Source organism: Petaurus breviceps, unplaced genomic scaffold, assembly GCF_028583685.1.
Source record: "Petaurus breviceps papuanus isolate PSGF00001 unplaced genomic scaffold, PetGlider_PUasm1.0 38, whole genome shotgun sequence".
NCBI classification, from domain to species: Eukaryota; Metazoa; Chordata; class Mammalia; order Diprotodontia; family Petauridae; genus Petaurus; species Petaurus breviceps.
Window position 1 is genome coordinate 51,434,775 of NW_027186304.1, and position 22,767 is coordinate 51,457,541.

At 34.6% G+C, this 22,767-nt stretch overlaps 1 protein-coding gene across 11 annotated transcripts in view; it reads left to right on the top strand.

The window, feature by feature from the left end:
* ASXL3 (ASXL transcriptional regulator 3) overlaps nt 1-22,767 on the top strand; it is a 302,427-nt gene that overhangs the window by 127,261 nt on the left and 152,399 nt on the right. For all 11 annotated transcript variants that reach the window (XM_069099871.1, XM_069099875.1, XM_069099878.1 and 8 more), the window contains 2 exons: nt 10,153-10,261; nt 11,473-11,584. In XM_069099871.1, coding sequence (XP_068955972.1) covers nt 10,153-10,261; nt 11,473-11,584 — 221 coding nt within the window. The remainder of the gene's footprint in view (nt 1-10,152; nt 10,262-11,472; nt 11,585-22,767) is intronic.

A 22,767-nucleotide genomic window follows, 5' to 3' on the forward strand; every position in this document is an offset into this window, starting at 1 on the left:
AGGAAAGAACTTGATTCAATAAGTATTTATTGAACACCTACTATAGAACCGTGCTGAAGACTTAGAGAAATAAGTGTTATTACTGCTGTAAGGGAGTGGTTGGTGATTGGTAGATTTTCCTGATGATCCTTCCCATAATTATTGAATGAATATATGTGTGTACCCATGATAAAATTGTTGCTTCTTTTTTATCTGAAATAAAATTGATAGTTCATTAGGAATTTATAATAATTTAAATAGTTTAAAGTGTTTTTTTTAGGGTTATGTTAATGGAAAGAAAATTTTTTGAGCAGTATTATGATTTATTTGCTGTAGTGTATGTTGAATGGATAAACAAACTTGACAGCTTATCTATGGATTGTTAGTGTAACTGACATCATATTTTGATTTTATTATAATGAATTGAACCAAAAGACATGTTAAATGATTTATCCTTTTATTCCTTTCTATGTACATTTCAAATATCTTTTTCCTTTCTTTTACTTTATTAAAAGCTTTCTTCTATTTTCATTTGTATTCAAAGATTGCACATGATTTTAAGAGCCAGATGCTTCACTGGAAGGACCTTTTGCATTAGAATTTAATACATAAGAAAGCCACATGTAATTAACTCTCATTTGTCATTTTGGATTATTTATGGTAGAATGTTAGTTCCATATTGATTTTCCCTTGCCACCTTGCATATATCAGGGTTTGCTCCTTCTTCAACCCCTTAGCAGTTGGTACATATGAAGGAATACAGACTAATATTAATATTGACCCAAGGGGGAAAAACATAATTGGAAAGATTAATCTGCTGCCAGGAAAAAAAATCATCATAATGCTTCCCATAGTCAAATATTATTTTATTTAACATTACCAATGACACCTTAGTGCTAGTATTATAAATATCTAGAGTTGACTGTATTTTAAAAAATACTCATGATCTCCCATAAAGGAAATATATATGTATGTGAATGCATATGCACATGTCTGTATATGTGTGTGTGTATTTGTGAATAAATGTATGTGTGTGTGTGTGTGTGTATACACACACTATAATTCAGCTCTTTCTCCAGAGACCTGGAATTTATTCATCACATTCTCTTTTGGAATATTTTAATCCACATTTGTGTAGAGCTTCATTGTTACTGTTGCTATAATTATTTCTACTATTACAAGCTAAATTAATCACTGGAGGAAATTTAAAGCTGTTTTCCCAAGAATGTAGCTCTACTTGTTTCTGTCATTCTTGACCTTTACCTTTTCTTTCTGCCAAAGTATTGTTTTATTCTTTTTATTAGTAACTTTTCAGATTCCAGACCATCTACTTAGAATTGAATACATCAAAGGAACTTTATGGAATAGGAATATTTGTTGTAGGAAAAATATGTCTGTTACTTAGAAGTCTAGGAAAAGAATCTCCTTCACAGTATTAGTATTTCATAGGCAGCAAAGATTAATTAGTGAGCAATGTGGTGTAATGAATAGGGAACTGACCTCAGAACCAAGAAGAAAAGATTTCAAGGCCTATTACTTATACTTACTACCTGTGAGGAAGTTATTTAACCTCTTAGTTATGGGCAGTTCTTTAAGAATAGAGATTGCAAAGATTGATAGTTTGCTATACAACAGGTGATAATTTCTTAATATAAAAGTAAATGTGGTATAACTCAGAACTGTTCCAGCTTTTAGTTCAGATGGCTGTGCAAGTTTTAATAGAAATCTGTCTAGAAATTAGCTTATTCTCTCACCAGTCCGTACTCTGCCTTTTTCTACCATGACTCCACTCTTCCCCCTCCCAACTGATTTGTGAGCAGGAATTTTAGCCCAGGGCAAAATCCCTGTTGTTTCCCCATTCTGCCCCATCCCCTGCCCCCCACTGGATATTTCTCCATTCTTCCCTGTCCCCTGTCCCCCCCACCAGATCTTCCCCATCTTTGCCCATTCTAGGTTCCCTGTTGTTCAGCCTAGGGTAAACTATGCACTTGCGGGAAATTCAAATATACACTGTCAAATCACTGATTGTAGTCTCAGCTTATGTAATGTGACTATTGGAATTGCCTTAAAAACTGGCATATTGTCCGTGCCAACTCACTGTCTGATCTGGGTATGTGACCCTGGCACTCCCGAGGTAATAAAGTCCACTTCCAAATTTTACTCTCAGGGATCTTGTCTCGCTCCTTTCTGTCCTAGGAATCTCTTCATATTGGAAGATTACTTTGTCCTTGGAATTCATACACTGGAAGAACCCTCTGCCCCTGTGCTCTCTTCTCATTTAATGGTTCCTCCCAGAACCTGCATTTCTGGAGGGTGCCCAGGACAGCTTTCTCTTCATTTCTCATCAGGATGCACTTCTATTATGCCCCTGCACTTGGTAGCTTTGTCAAATCCCTTTAAACTTCCTTGTATGTTGCCTCCCCCTCTCACCCCCACCTCCCATTAGATACAAGCTCCTTGAAATCAAGGACTCTTTTTTGGCATGTTTTTATTCCTAGCACAATATCCCAGGTATAAAGTAAACAGTTAGTAAATACTTGTTGACTGACTAATTTTCAGGTTCCTTGAGAGTATTTGCTAAAATTGTGAAGATGCCATGGAAATGATTGTACTGCCAGTGATAGTTCTGGGAGTTGGTGTTTGGGACAGAAGCTTCTGAGTATGGTTAAGGTTAACTGTGTGTTAGAGTTAATTCACAAATGACACTCCTTGGATGAACTTTTAGCTTCACTCTACAGAAAGGCCATGAATTCTGGACCAATATTAAGTTCATATTTGAAGCCTGTTAATCTAGACATATGTGAGAAACTGTGATGGTTTCCCTAGGAATTTTTCAGAGAATCTATAAAAGGTTTTGGATTTTAACAAATTCTAGGATCATCACTGATCCTTGTGTAGAGTTTTTTAAAAAAGAAATAATCACTTGGAAAATTAGCTTTTATACTTATATAAGTATACTTTTATACTTAATAAGATTAATTTTTTGGGGGGGGTAGGGAAGAAGACCAGTTAGTAGCATAGTCTTAGGATTTTTTCATTAAATCACTTTGACTATTATAAATAATTTATCCTCTTACATCAATGCGATCGTGACCATTTTAAAAAATATATTAAGTCTGACTATTTTGTCTTTCAAATTTGAATCCTGAAATATAATTTAAGCTTCTTTTCTCTCTCAGTATTTACTCTCATTCAGTTCTTATGGATTCTGTTTTCCTTGTAATTTAGATAGATCCTCAAACTGCATATCTGTCCTCATCTCTCTCCTGAGTTCTACTAGTTTATTATTAGCTGTTGAATCACCTCCTGAATATCCTGTGGACATGTCAGACTCTATAGAGGGTAATAGATTTAGAGCTGGAAGGAACTTCAGAAGTCATCTAAACCCAACTTTCTCATTTTACAGATAAATAATAACAATAATACATAGCATTTATATAGTGCTTACTCTTTTCTACTGATGAGGGAACTAAGGCAAAAAGAGATTAAATGACTTGCCTAGGGGTCACACAGCTAGTAAGTGTCTAAGGCTGAATTTTAGCCCAGGAATTCTATGTTTCCTCACAGAGCAGGCCCCTGGAGTAGAAGGGACTTGTCTAAGGTTAAACAGGTATTCAGTGGCAGAGCCAGCTTAAGCTCAGGTTTTCTAATTATAAATCTAGCAATTTTTCCTTTTGTCTCCCTTCATAATGTATTATCTCTATTTGATTGGGTTTTTGAATAGTCTCCCTAAAGACTATTAAAAATTGTTAGAAATGTTGAACATGAAGGTATTTTTAGAACCTGTATTTGATTACATCCCGCTTTGGGTGGAGGGGGAGGAGAAAGAGAGGGACAAAATTTGAAACTTAAGAGATTGTGGAAGTAAATGTTGTAAACTAAAAGTAAATAAAAAGCCATCAATTATTAAAAAACAAAATTGTTAGTAAAAACTTAAAATTGGGGGCAGCTAGGTCAGTGAATAGAGCACTCACCCTGGAGTTTGGAGGACCTGAGTTCAAACCTGGCCTCAGACACTTAACACTTACTAGCTGTGTGACCTTGGGCAAGTCACTTAACCCCAATTGTCCTGCCCTCCCCCCTCAAAAAAAGGCAAAAAGAAACCCTTAAAATTGAGGACTAATAGCAAACTAAACTTTGTTAGTAATTATTTACATTTAAAATAGTTATTTTAAGTATATGACAGAACAACTTTTCTGTTACTCCTTCAGAGTCCACATCAATATTTTACATTTGTTCATTTTCATTTTTTAATAAATTTTAAAAAACACCACTATTTATTGAGATAGGGTACAGTGGTTATCAAACTTTTGCTATTAAGATCCCTTTACATGCTTAAAAATTATCAAGGATTCCAAAGAGATTTTGTTTATATGGGTTTTATCTATTGGTATTTACTGTGTTAGAAATGAAAATGGAAAAATTTAAAAATTTTTAAAATTAATTTAAAATGATAGCCCATTACATGTTAAAATAAACATTTGAATGAAAAATAACTATATTTTTAAAAAATCAGAAGAGTGACAGTGTTTTAAATTTTTAAAAAATCTCTTTATTGTCTGGCCTATTAGAAGGCAGCTGGATTCTTGTATCTATTTCAGCTTTTAATCTGTAGTGATATGTTATCTTGGTTAAAGTATATGGGGGGGTGTGTGGAGGAGGAATGGCCTTACAGATATGTAATTGGGAAAGGAAGATGAGAATTTTAATAGATAAATCACACCTTAGTATTATGAAAATAATTTTGACTTGGTGGACACCCTGAAAGTTTCTTGGGGTCCTCCAGGATCTGGGGAGCACGCTGAAAAACCTTTGGGATAGTTGATAGAAAGCCTGATTTAAGTCTGGAAGAAGTGAGTTCAGATCCTGCCTCACTTGACTAACTATGTGGCCTTGGGCAAATTTCTTCATCTTGTTATGCCTCAATTTTCTCACCTGTAAAGTGAGAGGCTTGGACTTTATGGCCTCCAAAGTCCCTTCAACCTCCAGATCTATCATCTGTTATCTTCTTTTTTTTTTTTGCTTTTTGGAGGGCAGTTGGGGTTAAGTGACTTGCTCAAGGTCACATGGCTAGTTTGTGTTAAGTGTCTAAGGCTGGATTTGAACTCAGGTCCTCCTGACTACAGGGCTGGTGCTGTATTTACTGAGCCACCTAGCTGCCCCTATCATCTATTATCTTTCTTCTGAAACCCACTCCTCAAAACCTTGTTCCTGTTGAGCGAAACACCATCTTTTCTAAGTTCACAATCTTATAGTTACTCTTGGCTTTTCTTTTCCCCTCAGTCACTATCTCTATTCAGTTATATTTAAAAGAAGTCAGCTGTCACAATTTAACTTACATTATCATCTCTTTGCCCACATGGTTATAGCTTTAATTGAGACCTTCCTTACTTTTTACTTAGAGTATTAGTTTCTTGTTGCATCCCCAAGGGCCTAGTGATGGCATTAGGGCTCTGGGAAACCCCTTGAGCTCTGAATCTTCCCGCTTGATGAGGCATTTGTCTGAGGCCATAAACTTTTCATTATTGCCAGACCCAAATCTTTGTTACTCTTAACCTAGCCTAGTCCTCCATTGTCCAGCTATTTCCCACCCTTGAACCTATCAAATTACCTATACCCAAATCTGTTACCCTTAAACTAGCCTTGCCCTCCATTGTCGTCTCTGGGGCAGCCTTCAGCTATTTCCCATGCTTCAAGTCCTTACTGGAGTCTGACCTCAGTCCCCTCAATATCCTCCTTAGAGTCTTTCACAAGACCCTCCCCAAATTCCTCCTCTAGACCACCCCTAATTCCTCCCACAATCTTTCCATATATGGAAACATTTCCGTATATTTCTGTGGCCTCCATGAAGGGGCTGAGAATTCAATCTAGCACAGATTCATTCTGTGTCAGATTATTCTGGCTGGCTTGTCAATAAAAGCTTCATGTATACTTAGGCTCCTTAAGAGTCTACCCATTAAGGTGAAAATCTAATAAATTTTGTTTTACTTTGGCTGAGAGAAGACTTGAGTCAAAATAATTTGGCAGGACCTGGTGTGTTGGTATTTTGGGGTCTCGCTCCCCCCCAAACCTTAAACCTCAACATTACTAGCATGGTGCTTACTAAATGCTTTAATCTTTTAGGAAATTGTCGAAAGATTTTTTTTGTTTGTTTTTTAAGCAAGGGCAAGAATACATGAAATAGTTTCCATTAATATTTTTTTAGGGTGCCTTTGTGACTGTTCTTGCTGTCCTCATTGTACTAGTCATGAGGAAGAGATTTCATTTGAGAGTCTTGTGTTAGCTGCGTTGGATAACATCAAACTATAATTATGGGATATTATATTTTCCCCCATTTCTTTTGGACCTCATGCCTGCCAAATCTGCTTTTCCAGATACTTATCCTCATTTCTTAGTTTAGCAAAGGAAAATGTGGTATATGTTTTTATCTAGTTGTGCTCTATTATCAACATTTTCTATGTTTCATTACAAAAATGGAGTATGATGGTTTCTACATAAAAAGGGCACCTTTGAAACATGAACATAATTAATTTCTATAATTTCTCTGGCCTCTAAATTTCAGCCTCATTTACTCTCTTCCAGGGTCTTGGAGGCATGTGTATACATATATATGTGTTTATATATACATATATACACATGCAAAGAAAGGTTTGCAACCTCAAAGATTTTGAAAATCACTGCAGTAGGAGGGATCAATTTGTAATAAGCAGTGCATAGCTTTCCCACATTGTACTATAAATATGCGTAGTCAGCCAAATTATAAAAGAGGGAGAAAGACAGTGATGAGAGACAGAGAAGAGAGGGTAGAGGGGAGGGAGAGAGAAAATGTCAAAATGCCATAATATGTTTCAGTTTGAAAAATTAACCTTTAACAACTTGGGATTTCTCACACCTACTAATTCAATCTTATGAGAAAGTATCTTTGTATAATTTAGATTTTTTTTTAAAAGTACAATAAAACAACATTAAGTATAGTGAAGCCTCCAGACTCTGCTATTTCAGAATTTATCAGATGACTTAAAGATTGGCTGGAAGGTTATTTACTGTATAAGCAGAACAAAGTGTTTCCTAAGGTAATTTAAGTATAACTACTCCACCCCTTTCTAGGGGTTTAACTTTGAGAACGAATTGCTGTCAAACACTTTAGAGTCAAAACTTTGCAATTCAACAATTAATATTCTAATTCCTAATAAGTATCCAATCCTTAAACACGGTTGAAGGACAAATTTTGTTATCCTCTGTTGTTTTTAAGTATTTGAAAGTGACCAAACTTAGTTCCTTAAAAATGTTTGATAAATAGACTTTTCATTAATTTACATCCTAAAACCACTAGCTAGTGCAGTGTAGTGCTACATTTTGGTACTTAAAATAGAGGTGGATAGGAAGAGAAAAATAATAGTAAATGGGCAATATGAAAAAAAGTTGTTTATTCTGCATTAGCTAAATGATAGCACAATAATTAAAAATGTAAAACCATTGGAAAATGTCATCTGTTCCCGTATTTAAACAAATATTAAAAACTTCCTCAGAATGGGAGCGAGGCTTGAAAACATAAGTATTCCTTCTAATTTTACTAACTCCAGCTCTCCCAAAACAATGATTTTCAGTCTTCTTGACTTTAACACCCTATCATTGATATCATAACATCTCTGAACTTATCTTCAAAGTGTATGATTTGTTTGCATGTGTATGTTAAGCGAATAAAAATTAATTTTATTTGGGGAAATTTTTGAGAAATTTGTAGTAAAAGTATATATATATGTATGTATAAAATGTGTGAAATAATTGGAAGACTCTCTGGTACTATTTGTAATCACATTACTCCAATGGAATATTTTTATTTATGAATGTTGCTGACTTTTTATATTATTGTATAAGATAATAGTAAAGATATTTTCTGCTCAGACAAACCATAGCTACCTGTCTTAGTTGCAATAAGATATTTCTGAAATATCCAACTTGAATTCGATACATTTGCAAATGACAGTGAATTTGAGTTATATTTATTTGGCTTTTTATTTTATTCTGTTTCTTTTTTACTTTTTATATCCTATTGTTTTAATTAGTCTGAGGCTTAAATGTCTAGAGTTTCTGTTAGGACTATGCATCAAGGGCAGGAGCAACATGTTAGATTTTAAAGCAGGTAAATTATTTTATAAAGCCACATTAAAAATAACATCCCTGTACCTTGTCATTTTTATATATTGGATTCACATCCAATTGTAGTGTTACTATCTTCCTGCCAACTTCCTACTGAAAACCTGTAATTCTGACAGTTTCACTATATTGAGACTCCAAAAATCTGGCATAATGATTATCGCTAGCTTCAAGTTGTGTTTTTGCCTGAAAGATGTAATGAAAGAAAATTTCTTTTGTGATGCTCAGTAAATACTTCATGACATCCCTTGGCTAGAATTTCTCCATTGAATGAAATTTCTAGAAAGAGTTTTCATAGGTGTGTCCAGGCCCTCTCTAAAAAAAACCAACAAATGATCTTTTGATTAGGAAAAATGATGAAGGCTAAAAACTGTAAGAATATTATGGAGAAAGGCACTGTATAAATACAAAATACAATTGCTATTTATTGTACTTCATTACTAACAATTTGTACTCTGGGCAAATTTTTATTACTGTTTTTTATAGTGTTCTTGTTAGATTTAAATGAATTAATGTATTAAAACTCTAGCAATAGTCAATTGCTAGTGTAGTTGTTACCATTACAACATTATCTTGTTTTAGTGGAATCAGATTAAACCATGGAAAAGGAAAAGATTTTTATGCTAAAAATAATTTTAATGAGAACCTCAGTATATTATTGCATATAAATTTTATTAACCAGAATGCAAATACATGCTGAATTGATATCACATGGGTATCTGCTAGTATAAATAGGTGGAAGTTTTTCACTTTTCTGTCCTATCTATAACGCTCAGGCAGCAGTGTTGCCCATGTTGTAGCAAGGTGATGATTTTACTTGTAGGTGACTCTGTAAGTATGGTGCCAAGTTGCATTTCCTGACTGACAGGTACAGTTACAGGCTTGGGAATATCAATAGATCTGGGATTTTTTTCTTCCAGAACATTTCCTGACATAGTTAGAACTCCTGAGGAAAGTTAAAGGGATTTCATTATCAGCATTAGTAAGTTTTCAATCCCCTAATCTGATTTAATGTATAGTACTTTGGAGAGTCTGAAGCTAATTAGAACACCATACATAGTTTGTCAGTTCTTTCTCCTGTTCCCAAAGTCTTCAACCCCACTCCACTCCCATTAAAAAAAAAAAAATTTGCATCACACCCTTAAGCATATTCAGGTGAGAATGTGAGTGTTAGGCTCTATTGATGTCTGTCTGTCTGTCTGTCTATCTATCTATCATCTGTCTATCTCTCTATATCTATATGAAATACAAATGCATTTGTGAATTTGCATTAAGTATTTGAGTGTATGTTTTTGATTTAGCTATATATATAATTACATGGATGACTGTTTAAAAAATTCAATTTAATTCAGACTTTGGCACCTGATGGTTTCAAAAGAGAACATACTAGCTGATAATACTAGTAAGAGAATTTCTAGCTGACTTGTATCTTAATCTCTTTTTGTTTAAAATATCTTAATTGAGAATAGGCTATCACTAGTAGATGTTATATCTTAAGAATGTATGCAGACGTAGAAACTTCACCATGTGAAAAAATGCTACCTCTCAAGTAACTTAAATATTTGTAATTTCAAATCAGTTCTTTCTTAGTTTTTTTTTTTATTATTCTTTTGTTGCCTTTCATCCTATAGGGTACAGCTGCCCTTGAACTTAGTAGTTTTTGATCATTCATGTGCAGCCGTCAAATTGTCTGTAACATTTTAAAATTGAGGCTCCATGGTGTTTGGGAAATAATTTCACATAAATGTTTGGACTTTGGTTTCTTTAGAATGTGATGCTGGTTGCTGTATGAAGAAAAGCATAATTATAATTCACAGACTTTTTGCCTGAAGCCTATAGGACAGATGCATCTGATTAACTTTGGTGAAACTGGCCTGTTATTGTAATGTAGATGTTTTCAGGGTTGGGAGGCTATTTTAAAAGGCATGCATGATTTTTTTTAAAGAGACAGTGAAGAGTTTTGCAACAGATATTCTATCTCAGTCTGCTTCATTTTTGCAAAATTTTATTTTCTAGTGGGACTTCTCCATTAGCCTGTCTGAATGCAATGCTTCACACCAACACTCGTGTAGGGGATGGGACATTCTTCAAAATCCCTGGGAAATCAGGACTTTATGCTCTTAAAGTAAGTTGGATTCTTCTGCAAATAATATCCATTAATTTAAGAATACATTTTACTTATTCATAAGAAAATAGAATAGAAACAGAATTAGACTCATGGAGAGGAGTGTGGTGAATAGGCATTGACCCTAAAACTTAATTGTTTTCATATGTCTTAGAATGCAATTGATAATAAGAATTAGTTGACACTTTTTTTTTCAGGAAAAGAATACCTCTATTCTTGGTTCTGACATATGGCAAAAAAATTGAATTGTTTCTTGAAATGTTTTTAGTTTTTCAGAGTTTTAGGTAGGAAGTTCTTGGATTGTAAGCCCCTTAATGATGAAGTGAAAATTTTTGTGGAAAAAAATTACAGTTTTTTTGTAAAACTTGAAAATAGGATAATCCAGAGGAAATAGTAGCAATTAAATCTGCAGGCTTCTTTCTAAGAGTGGAGTAACTGAAAAGGAAAACAGGATATCTGAAACTTAATTATTTCAATACCACTGATTTTCTTTGTCATTAAAAATCAACATTAACTAGAATTCTTTTGGCAAAGTCTTATTGCTTTTTTTTTTTGCTTTTTAATAGCCTATATTTTGAAAGAGTAAAATCAGTGTGACCTTTATTACTTAGAGTTTTAAAAGGACAGATTTTTCCTTAAATGTTGATGAACAGTATTTATAATTTATTACCTTAACAAGATTTTTATTTCTTAAATTAAAGCTCATTATACTAAAAGATACTTCAGGCTGTTACCAGATAATTTCTCATAGATGCTGAATACTAGGCTCTAACCATTATATTGGAATTAAAAAAAATTACAGCAGTTTTTTTTTTTCTTAAAAATGTTTACTCACTTGTTTCTCCCCTTATAGCAAGTAGCCTGGGCATATAACCTGACTAAACTCTGGAATCTTTAATAGTTAATATTATTTTTTTTTGGCACAGTGAATGAGGGAGAATAGGAGGAAAACAAAACAAAAAGTAATTCACTTTGCGTATATGTATGTTGGAATAGAGAGGCACATGTTATAAATAAACCTTTTAATTTTTCAGAAGTCATCAGTTTAATTTTATTTCAGTTCTTTTTCCTATAAGAAATGACTAGTACAGATGAAGGTAATTACTATTGAAATTCAAAATAATATCATGTGATAATTTGCTGTAGGTATTTTTAAAATATTTTGTATTGCTAATTTGTATTTTTTTCCATTTCTCTCCCTTATTCTATAGAAGGAAGAATCTTCATGCCCGGCTGATGGAACATTGGATTTAGGCTGTGAATCAGAATTAGATGGCACGGAAATGGCTGAAGCAAACAATAGTAATGGAGAAGAAAATGGAGGTAGGTGTGAAGACTTTTAGGATATGTGACCTTGTTGTGTTATGTATTCTCCTTGCATGCAGTTATGATAGTTTGTTGAATATGTTTCAAAATGGTGTAGGTTCAGTAAAGGAAATATTTTTTCTATGTTCTTACATTCTAGATATGCATTCAGTTGCATGTTCATGTAGAGGATTAAGCAGTTACTAAAAGGAGCAGTCTGGAGAATAGATGTGTGAGTGTGTGTGTATGTGAAGTGTTTATTGTTGTGGGAAATTATATTTTTTTCTGTAATGTTCTCAGTAGATACATTCCTCTCATGATATGACAATAAGGGATATAGCATTTCTAGCATATTGATTCTGGATGAAAACTAAAAAGACCTATGTTCTACCTTTCAATCTGCTGATTTTCTTTGTGACCCCAGGCAGGTTCTATAATCTGAAATGAAAAATTGATACTTATCTTTTGAGACACATTATGTTCTTGGTTGTCTTAATAAAGTATTAGGCTCTTTCATTTTCTGTATTGAACTATTGTTTTTTTTATCAGTAACTGTAAAGAATTTATACTTAGAATTCTAAGATAAATAATGTTGTAACATTAAAGACTTGTAATTTTTATATGTATAATGCAGGAAATAGAGTAAGTGCTTAATAAATACTTGTTGACTACCTGCTGGCATTTTGTGCCTTACCTGTGCTGCCTTACTCTCCATGCTCAGTCTGCTTTCCCATTAGTAGGCTCAAAAGGATAGTTTGGGAAGGAAATTGTATTAAGCATAGTTACCATCACTATTATTTAAATTTAAAAGCCTCATTTGAGCATTAGACTGAAGACATTACATTTTATTAAGTATAACAAAAGACTCTTTGTAGTTCTTAAACTAAATGGGTGCTCTTATGCTGGTTTATTTTTTGATAATCTTTATGAGACTCATGGTAATGGTTGACAAGTAATCCTCTCTTTGGCTAATCCTAAAGAAATTCTTCAAAAAACCTGACAACATGCTTTATATGTGGAGTTTTTCTTACTATCTCATTTGTGATCAGGATTGGCTGTCAGATACCATCGGAAGACTCATATTATTCTAATTACAATTTGGACCAGGATAGACTACTGTCACATAGAATTAGAGAGACAACAGTGGCAGAGATAGACATAACAGTTTCTGATTTCTTGGGTGGTCTGATTGTAGTGATGGGAAATAGACTTTTATACTGAATGACTAAATATAAAAATACTTTTTGAGGGATTACTCTACTTGAAACTTATGTTTGAGCTAGTTATGGTATTGTGGCAAGGATACCATTATTTGAAATCCGAAAAAATGGGTTCCATTTCCAACTCTGCTGTTTGCTACCTTTGGAATCTCAAATTACTTTACCTTTCTAGGATTTAGTTTCCTAATCTTTGCATTGAAGGGGTTGGGTTTAATGATCTCTAAGGTTGTTTTGCATCTTAGTTCCTGTGTACCCTATGCCAAAAATCATGTCTCTTAATTTCATGTGAAATAAAACATATACTCATAAATGCCCAGACAAAATAACTATGACTAGTTTTCCTAAGAATTTTTTTCCCCATTGAATTTCTTTGGGGGAGAATAGAAAGCAAGGCATAATAACACTATCCAGAACAGTAGTTTGTTTACTGAAACAGTCCTAAACTGTTCCCCTTTTACTTATGGCAGCAAACCACATTGCTCCTCTCTGGACCAAGTGCTTCCTGACTGCTGAAGCAAATCCCCTTTTGTATACTGCCTATTGTTGCAGCCTTATGAGGCATTTCCAAACAAAGGCAATTGTGGGAAATTAAAGAGACATGGCCAGGATTGGTCCACATACCTCCATTTCTATAGGCAAGATAATTGAGTTTTAGGATTAAAGAACTATCCCTATTATAGAAGAAGGGAGCTCTCACCTTTTCCAAATCAAGGATAAAAATTTCTTTAAAAAGTGGCACTAATGAACCCGACCTGGTTAAGCCTTCTGAAAGCAGTTCAGTTTTTTAGCAGAAAATTTCTACATTTTAGTTCTGTGTGTTTGGCTTGGGGAGCATGTATGGAATTAGAATCAGGAAGATGTGAATTTGAATCCTGCCTGTAACATGCATAAATGACCACAGAGTCACTTAAAGTCTTTGAGCTTCAGTTTTCTCATCTAGAGAATGGGAATAATAATACTTGTAATGAAATCTAAATTCTGAGAGGCAACTTCTAGGATTTTTCTGCGGTTTAAATGAAATGAATGAGTGGATGGATGAATGAAAAAGTCTATAGTTAAGTGCTCACTATGTGCGAGGTATTCTGCCTAAGTTATAGGGATACAGTATACAAAAAAGAAAGACAGTCCTAGCCATAAAGGAGTTTACATTCTAATAATGTAACCTACCCACCCAGCTTCACACTTTGAGACTCCTCCATCTTGCCATCAGGAATCTCATCGTTCATTAGTACCCTCTGCCTCTAAGAGTGGAGGTTGTAGTGAAGAACTCCTCCCAAAGCATTCATTAAGGAGGGTGTCCAGGCCAGTCTAATTCTTCATTTCCCATTGGCTGCATTCCTTTGGATTTATTCTTCATGCTCTTGTGTTCAGTAACTCTTTTCCCTTTCTTTTAGCTTTCTTTTGTGTATTGTGTTTCTTCATTAGATCTTTAGCACATACAGTGCTGGAACTATCTTCTTTTTCTAGTTTGTATCTCCAGTATTTAGCACAATGCTTGGTACATAGTGAGTCCTTAATAAATGTTCATTGACTTAGTAATAATGGCAAACAATACATACAAAAGAAACGATATGTAAATCTCTGCAGATTTTAAACATATCCACTTTTTAAGAATGAGCTCCATAAGGGTAAGCTTTGTGGGAAGCTAGGTGGCACAGTGGATAGAGCACTGGGTTTCAAATCAGGAAGACTCATTTTCATGAGTTCAGATTTGGTCTCAGAAACTTAGTAGCTTGTTGACTCTGGACAAATCACTTAACCCTCTTTTCCTCACTTACTCATCTGTAAAATGAGTTGAAGGAGGAAATGGCAAACTACTCCAGTATATTTGCCAAGAAAACCCCAAAATGCAGTCAGAAAGAGTTGGACATGACTGAAATGAGCAAACAACATCTTAGCATTATGTTTGATCTGATTATAGTTGGTGCTTAAAAATTATTTCCTGATGTGATTTCATAAGTTGAACTAAGTAATTTCAACTACACATAACTAACTAAAGGAATGAGGAAATGGTTGTTCCAAAGTAAACATAAAAATATACTTTGGAAAGAACAAAGGAGTAGTAAGTAGATCAAATCACCATCTGTCATCATACTTTTACTCTCCCATTCCTCTTATAGAGACATCATGGCAGAGTGGTTATGGAGAGACATCATAGCAGAGTGAATAGTGTTTAATGTGGAGGCAGAGAGAACTGGGCTCAAACCTTAGGTCTAATGGGCGTATTACTTAATTTCAGTTTCTTCATCTAAAAAAAAACAGGATGATAGTAGCATCTGTTTCACGGGAGTATTATGAGGATCAAATGAGAAAAAGTTAATGAATTGTTTTGAAAATCTTAAAAGTACCACAGAAATGTTAACTAATATTATCATGTGATGAAAGGGTAGGGAGAACTGATAGGAAATCAACTGAGAAGAAATCTATATACATAGATACACATATATCTAATCTATCTGTCGTATATATTTCTCCTTGATATAGAATATATACTCAGGCAGTCACAGGATTGTGGACATTTGCTGTATCATCAAGGGAATAAGGAGACAGGAATTTTAGAGAAAAAGAAGTAGTTCTCAAGTCTGCAAGTAGTGGTAAGAACAGCAGTGAGCTTTACTCTTAGTTGTTTGGAGTAAAATTATAAAAAAATACTTTAATTGTGTATTTAGTCTATTTTGGTCCAGTTTTTAGGGCAACTGAATTTTTGTTTTATATTGGGTAGTATTTTAGGGAGACATTTTCTCAGATCTGTTCAAAGAAATAATTCATTTCCTGTTTGAGGGAGCAGTGGGAATACTATCATTCTTAATGTGTATTACAAGGCACAGAGTAGTGTTCATTCATTTTTAATCCTCTGTAAGTTATACTGTATACATTTTGCTGAACAATTCTTTATTCAGTGCTTTGGCTTCTCAACTACTTCTCATGTTAATAAGAATCAGCCTTACCAACTAAAGAAAGTAAACTGTTCAAATTTTACCAGTTAAGCTCTAGAGATCAAAGAGTGATTTAGGTGAATCATTTGATATATCTATGTTGACAACCCATGACCATTTATGTCAATATAAGTATAGATCTATGTCACCCAAAGAAAATGTTTTAAATTTTATGAGCTATTTTGGTCAGAGATTCATGTGTGTGTGAGAGTAGTTTACTGAATATAAGCACATCTCGGGACTTTGCTCACACATTTGCTGTTTTAAGTAGACTACCAACTGTTAAGGTACTTGCATGGCATACTTATATTAATTTTGTTTGATATGTGGCCATGTATGAGTAGCATTTTTTTAACACTATTTACCAAATTTTCTATTGACAGGGAAACAAAGGAGTTTTTTTTTTTTGGATCTCATTATGCTTCACATTAGAAATCAACATTAACTATGTCCTTGTATTTTTGAAATGGGGATTCTCGAAACAATTATGGAGAAACTGGAGAAAGTACAATTTTCATCCAGCATAGATCAAACAGTGGTCTGCTTGTTATTAAACCTAATAACTTTCAGGGATGAAGCAGCATTGTAGTGGGGTTTGAGTATTCTAAAGCATTCTTTATTAAAGAAGGAAAAAAAATCCCTGATAGAGAACATATATCCTATCCTTCAGTCTGTAGGATTCTTAGTAAAAATAATGATTTAATCACCCAAAGAATTTAAAAGTTTAAAAATTACCCTTTGAGACCAACTTTTATAATAGACCCCTGATTTTATACTTTTTGGCAAATTTGTTATTAACTTAATGAAACTTTATTCATTTGGTTTATTTGTTTTCCTTGGCCCAGAGGTTGATCTTTTCCTTTTTAGAAATGGAAAAATGCTGTCAAATGGCCTGAAGTATATGGATAAAGATCTTTGTTGAGATATCAGTTACATATGGTTAAGCAGCTTCTCAGGGTGCATGATTGCCTAGAGAACCCAAAGGTAGCTTTTTAGTTCTGGGGCCATCTGGCAGTAGTCAGATTGACATTTCATCAGCAGCAATTCACATACTAGTAGAAGAAGGAAAAGTGAAGGCCTTCATGAGTGCAGAAGAAAGTGAGAAGAACTTCTTTAAACTATCGCTATAGATTTGTCCTACTGTGATCCCTTTGGATTATATTTCCTTATGCTGTGAAATAGACTTTTTCTTGCTAGATTTTCTATGCTTTTCCAAGAACACTTTCCCTACTCTTTAATGGGAGTGTTTACAAACTTTAGAAAATGTTCTACTTATTAGAGAAAGAGAGAGACAGGAGTGTGTATGAATCTATGAGAAGGTCTCTCGCAGAGAGACACTGGGTGTGTATGTATGTGTACCTGCCTATAGCCTGATGATGGATCCCATCATGCTACCTTTCCCCTTGACCCCCACTCAATAATTGCCTCCAGGAGCAAATACAAAATACTCTGACACTCCAGTTAAAGCCCTTCCTAACCTAGTCTCCTCTGACGTTTCCTGTCTACTTACATCTTCCTTCCCAACACATATTCTTTGATTCAGTGATACTGGCCTATTAGCTGTTCCACAAACAAGACATTGTATTTCTGGACTTTGGGCATTTTTTTTTTCCAGTCCCCCATGCCTGGAATACTCTTCTTCCTCTATTTTGACTATTGACCTCCCTAACTTCCCTTATATCTCAACTAAAATCCTCCCTTTGTAGGGAAACCTTCTCTCTAATCTCTCTTAATTCCAGTGCTTTCCTTCTTTTAATTACTTCCCATTTATTCTTTATATAGTTTGCTTTGTATATATTTATTTTCACATTGTCTCTCCCATTAGATTGTAAGCGCATTGAGAGTAGGGTCTATATTCTGCCTCTTTTTATATCCCCAGTTCTTAGTATAGTGCCTGACATATAGTTGGTGCTTAATATATGCTTATTTAATTGAATTGAGTGAGGAAGGAGAAGTTTTGCAGGCTAATTGAAGAAGAATAAGAAAAGGTCTAAGTATTCCAAATATGTATAGGTCAAGGAGCAGTGGTTGTCACCCAACACAGTATCAGTTCTTACTCTCACATTCTTTACTAGAGTAGGACAATTTTTCTGTGTTACAAAGTTTGTACTTACTTTTCAATAGAATTAACCCAGTAATTAGCATCTGTTTTGTTCTGGAGAATTAGAAAAATTCCTCCAATCTGGAAATTATACTACTGTACTTACAGATGGAAGAAAACACAAGAAGTGTTAACCTTTTCAAACAGAGTCTTTATCAAGAAACGAAAAACTTCTTTCTACGTATTTCTGTTCCCATCCTCCCCTCTTTTATTGAAACCTGCAAATTCCATAAAATACTAAATGTATATATATGTTGTCTCACTATGTATTCTTTTTTATAAAGGGTGTGTGGACATCTATTCATTCTCTAACCTGAGTCAACTCACTCTACCTTGCACTGGCAGGTCTAGGATCCCAGAGGATTACAATCATTTGTTTACCCTGAAACTTTCTTAGGATCCTAGGGGCTTCTGGGCTAAGCCTGACACAGGCCTGTCTTTTAGTAAGTTAAGTTCAATATCAGAACAAAATGAGTTGGTCATTCTGCAATTAATAAAAGATTTACTTAGCCATAGCAATAGAAGCTAAAACAAAGATAGACATTGAGAGATTCCCAGGTTAATTTAGCTGAGCAAAATCCTTATCCATTAAGCAAGCCTGTGAAGGTACCTTTAGCTCTCTGGAAGTGTTTTTCCTCTGGCAGTGAAGAAGTGATATCAGCAGTCTGAGCCTTTAGTCCCCAGAGCCAAACCAGAGGCATATCTTAGTACCTTTTAAGGAAAACCTAGCCTAATTTGCATGGTAAAGGGTTTTGGATATTGTTTCTACCACTCTGAACTCCTTGATGGTAAGGTCTATAAAGTCTTCAAGTGGATCTTCTACCACTTAAATGACTTTAGGACAGTTAATGATCAACCCTAACCTACCACTGTTCATGAAATCTAGGCAGCACCAAAGGAAGAAGAGAAAAATTAAAACAGAAATGTAGCAAAAGCAAAACAATCAGGGAAACAGTTCCTTTAAGGAGTGACTGAATCTGGAAGAGTCCTAGAAAGGACTGAGTTCCAAGCCTAAAATACCAGGTCTGTGTGGTAGATGATACCAAATATTTCCATTTCACAGTGAGTCAGTGTAAAAATTTAAATGTTTTCCCTTTGCTTCCCACTCCCAGCCCTTGACTCTTATTGAGAATAGCAAAGCCATTTAATGTGAACTTCTTCTTTTCTCTTTTCATTTCAGACCCCTTAATATCATCTCTTAATCTTTCTTCCTTCTTTCTAGTCTTTGACAAAGATTTGTACATCCCCTTGCCAATTCCTTTACATGTATACTTAATCCCACCCCTTCCAACTTCTCCACAAGTTTACATCCCGAACATTCCCTTTTTATTTTGAATTTTCAATCTCTCCTTATCTATTTTTTCCTTCTCTAATTCCTTCAGACATTCCCAGGTAGTTCTTTATCCTTTAAAAACCTATCACTAGACTCTATCGTCTCCTTAAACTGTTGCCCAGTATATCTCCCCTATTTTCCAGCCATACTCCTTGAAAAAGTTATCTATACCTGCTGCTACTCCAATAGCTCCCTGCTGTCATTGGCATAAAATAAAGATGACTGTTTAGCTTTGTAGGCTTCTTAAAACCATGCTCCAACCTGTCTTTCCAGCCCCATTGGGTATTACTGTCCTTTCTCACCCTGGGATTCAGCCAAAGTTGCTTTTTTTTCTGTTCCTCACATACTATATTCCATATCCCATCCTAACGCTATTATAATGACTCCCCACCTCACCCCCAGGCTATCTGCCTAATAGAATCTCTCTTTTTAAATTGTAGCTTAAATGCTGAGTTAAGTGCTGGTTTGCTTACTTTATATTTGTGCTATACATACATACACACACATGTGCACATGTAGATATACATATATGTATATATGTGTGTATGATATTTTTGCATATATATTTATATAGGTACTTTTTGTCTCTTGTTAGAATGTAAAATCCTTGAGAGTATTATTTCATTTTTTTGTACTTGTATTCACAGCACCTAACACATAATAGGTACTGAATAATATTAATTGATACATCGTTGGATGTGTATTGTTCTGTGTCTTACTCAGTGCTGTTAACTTCTTTTCATTTTGCTCTTTTCTACTCTGACTTTTCCATTGACTATGTTTAAGACCTGCTGTTTGCTTTGTTTTTAGCATAAGAAGAGGGAAAACTTTTTTTGTGTGCTTATTATAGGATAACTCTCCTTCTGACTTAAATGTTGTCTTCCTTTATAGACTAAGGATAGACAAGGCCTGTCTCTTTCCTTTTTTTTTTTTTAAAGCAATTGGGGTTAAGTAACTTGCTCAAGGTTACAGGGCCTGTTATTTCTGGGTGTGGTGCTGAGTATCTGAGCCCAGATTTGATCCAGGTCATCCTGACACTGGAGCCAGTGCTCTTACTCGCTGAGCCACCTGGCCGCCCCTAAGCAATTTGGGTTAAGTAACTTGCTCAAGGTTACACCGACCAGGTATTTCTGGGTGGGTGCTAAGTGTCTGAGCCCGAGATTCAATATCCAGGTCTTCTCAACACTGGAGCCGGTGCTCTTACTCGCTGTGCTACCTGGCCGCCCCAGCCTGTCTCTTTCAAAGTCCCTTTCAACTCTTTAATTCTCTAACCTTTTCAAGTGAATTGAAGTTGAGAAGTATATTAATTCCTTATTTTATTAACGGGAAGATACTAATGTTTTCCTTTCAGTTTTATTGATAGTACCTGGATATTCAGTTTAATTACTTGTTTTTGTTGGGCATATCCCTCTATTCATAGTTGCCTAATGGAGATTGATATCTCTGTAATTATATTTATAGCACTATTGTGCTTAATTATACTGATTTGTTGGCAGTGCATTTCCACTTTGAATACAACAGGGAACTTATTTGAAACTGCATCATTTGGAGCTTTTACTTGGGAAGATTTAAGGGAGAGACAGCTTTGTGAAGTAATACCCAAAATCAGGGGTGTCACACTTATCAGCATTCCACAAATCTCCTGAATACAGCTGGAATCAGATTAAAATGTAATTGAGAAATTTTTAACAAAACAAATAAAAATAAAACACACCATAGATAATGTTCATTTGTGATTTTATAAGTCAATATGCAGCCTGTAGGGATTTCTTTCTAATGGAATTTGATACCGCTGCCCTAAAACTTACTTTTCTTAATTCATTTTAGCAAAACCCAATTCCTGCTTAGGGCAAATCTCTATGCTAAGGGTTGGGGATTCAAAGATAAAAAAATAAATCTTCTCTTAAGGAGCTTAAATTTTACTGGAGGGGAAAGAATATATAAGAAAGTAACTGCAAAGTATAAATGAAGTCATAATAAAGCAATTTCATGTGGGACATAGTTCTGATAGGGGAATTAGGAAAGGCCTGAGTGGCAACTAAACTGAACTTTGAAGGAAGCTAGGTAATATATATTGTGGAGGTACAGAAGGAATTTGTTCCAGGTATTAGGGACCAGCTTTGTAAAGGAGTAGATGTAGGATATAGAATGTGGGTATAGGCTTATAAACCAGTTTGTCTAGCATGGAGAATATAGGAGGAGGAATTAAATGAAATCCATTCTGTCTTGGCCACACCAGAATTTGTCATTGGCACTTTTCTAATCTCTGTAACTACACAGATTTTAACAGATATTTCCCAAAAGTGACACTTGGCTCTTCGTTTTTTTGTTTTTGCTTTTTGGAGGGCAATTGGGGTTAAGTGACTTGCCCAAAGTCACACGGCTAGTAAGCTTGTTAAGTTTCTGAGGCTGGATTTGAACTCAGGTCCTCCTGACTCTAGGGCTGTTGCTCTATTCACTATGCCACATAACCGCCCCCAGTGGCTCTTGTTTTTTAATCAGGTAAGGGAAGATTGGGATTTTTCCAGAGAGACTTTTACTAATAAAATAAAATTTGCAAAGCATCAAATTTAAGAGTTTATAGAGAGTAGAAATCTTTTCTAAGGTGATATTATTCTTATTTCACATTAGTTGGTATATCTTAAAGAGGCCAATTGTAGCTCTCATCTAATTGGAGGAGCTATGTATGAGGATGACGTTTCCTTGGTTAGTTCTAGTTATTCCTTGCAAAGTCAAACAGAATTTTGAAGTTGAAAAGGGACCTTCCATCAATGCAATAGAACCATGTAGTCCAATCAAGAGAAGAAAAAAAAACCCAAATATCCCTACTATTTATTGCACATTGTACAAATGATCATCTTGCCTTTGCTAGAAAACTTCTGAAGGAGAATGTAATACATTTTGAAGCAATCCTTTAGGTTTCAGATAATTCTGAGTGCTATGACTTGCCATCACATAAAGCTTAAATCTCTGACTCTTTATATTTCCCAATTATTTGCCTTAGTTTTGTTTTGGGGGCCAAGAAGATTTAAGTCTAATTTACTTTCCAGGGAAAAGCCCTTAAAATATGTGAAGATGAAGTCAGTTAAATGTCTGAGGAGGGAAAGGGTAAAAAGAGAATCAGAGAAGGATAAACAGTGAAGAAAAATATGATGGAGGGAAATGTACAACTAGTAAAGAAAACTTTGTGAATGGGATGCACTCACCCAATAAAATGGAAACAGAAAAATGGATTAAAAAACAGAATCCATCAATATGTTAATTACAAGAAACACATTTAAAAATGAGAGCTATGCATACAATAAAAATAAAGGGCTAGAGTAGCATTTATTATGCTTCATCTACTATAAAAAAGGGGTGGTAGCAATAATCTGAGACAAAGATTATGATAAAAGGCACTATAGATAATAAAAGATAACCAGTACTTAAACAATATGCACCAAGTTCTGTAGTATTCAGATTTTGTAAAGGAAAAACTAAATGAATTACAGGTGGAAATTGATAGTAAAACTATAAAAATGGGAGACTTCAAACTTCCCCTCTCAGAAATAGATAAATCTAACCAAAAAAGTGGAGGGGGTGAATAGAATCTTAGATAAGCTAGGTATGCT